Below are 851 nucleotides of genomic sequence, written 5' to 3'. Positions count from 1 at the left end.
GACCCCTCAAGTCCCATAGAGGTCCATAGAGTTTGGAATAGCTCTCTAGGGTTACAAATCCCCCTCTCATTTTGGAGACCCCCCAATAAACCCCTCCAGGTTTTGGGGACCCCTCAAATCCTAAAGTCCACCCCCAAGATCTGAGTGAGTCTTTTAGTACCGAGGAACCTCCTTCCATCTTCATCTCTTACCTTTCTTCTCAGAGAGGCTGATAGCCAGGACTTCCCAGGTGGTGATGGAGTCCTTCAGGTATACGGGCAGTGTCTTCGTGGAGATGCTGGAGGGGATGAAAACCATCCAGGGGGGTTAGAACTGGGACCAAGTCTGGACAGAAGGGTTTAAGCAGCCAAAAAGTGGATGAGGATGGTCATAGCTTGATGATGGGGTGTAGGTGGCCTTGGAGATGGACTAAGGAGTCAATTGGACCCAAAGCCAAGTGTTGACCAAGACCCAAGACCAATATGTTGACCTCATATAGACTGATGGAGTCATGGCTTCTTGACCAAGACCAATATATTGACCTCATATAGACTGATGGACTCATGGCTTCTTAACCAAGACCGATATATTGACCTCATATAGACTGATGGACTCATGGCTTCTTAACCAAGACCGATATATAGACTGCATATAGACTAAGGGACTCATGGCTTGTTGACCAAGACCAATATATTGACCTCATATAGACTGATGGACTCATGGCTTGTTGACCAAGACCGATATATTGATCTCATATAGACTGATGGAGTCCTGGCTTCTTAACCAAGACCAATATATTGACCTCATATAGACTGATGGACTCATGGCTTCTTAACCAAGACCGATATATTGACCTCATATAGACTGATGGA

At 45.8% G+C, this 851-nt stretch overlaps 1 protein-coding gene across 1 annotated transcript in view; it reads right to left on the bottom strand.

Moving 5' to 3' along the window:
- Positions 1-851, bottom strand: part of C3 (complement C3) — a gene marked incomplete at its 3' end in the record, with an annotated part of 75,095 nt that overhangs the window by 37,026 nt on the left and 37,218 nt on the right. The window contains exon 11 of the mRNA XM_032441658.1: positions 189-293. Within this exon, the coding sequence (XP_032297549.1) occupies positions 189-293 (105 nt within the window). The remainder of the gene's footprint in view (positions 1-188; positions 294-851) is intronic.

Source organism: Coturnix japonica, unplaced genomic scaffold (genome assembly GCF_001577835.2).
Source record: "Coturnix japonica isolate 7356 unplaced genomic scaffold, Coturnix japonica 2.1 chrUnrandom475, whole genome shotgun sequence".
Lineage (NCBI taxonomy): Eukaryota > Metazoa > Chordata > Aves > Galliformes > Phasianidae > Coturnix > Coturnix japonica.
This window is presented reverse-complemented; position numbering and strand designations above follow the sequence as displayed.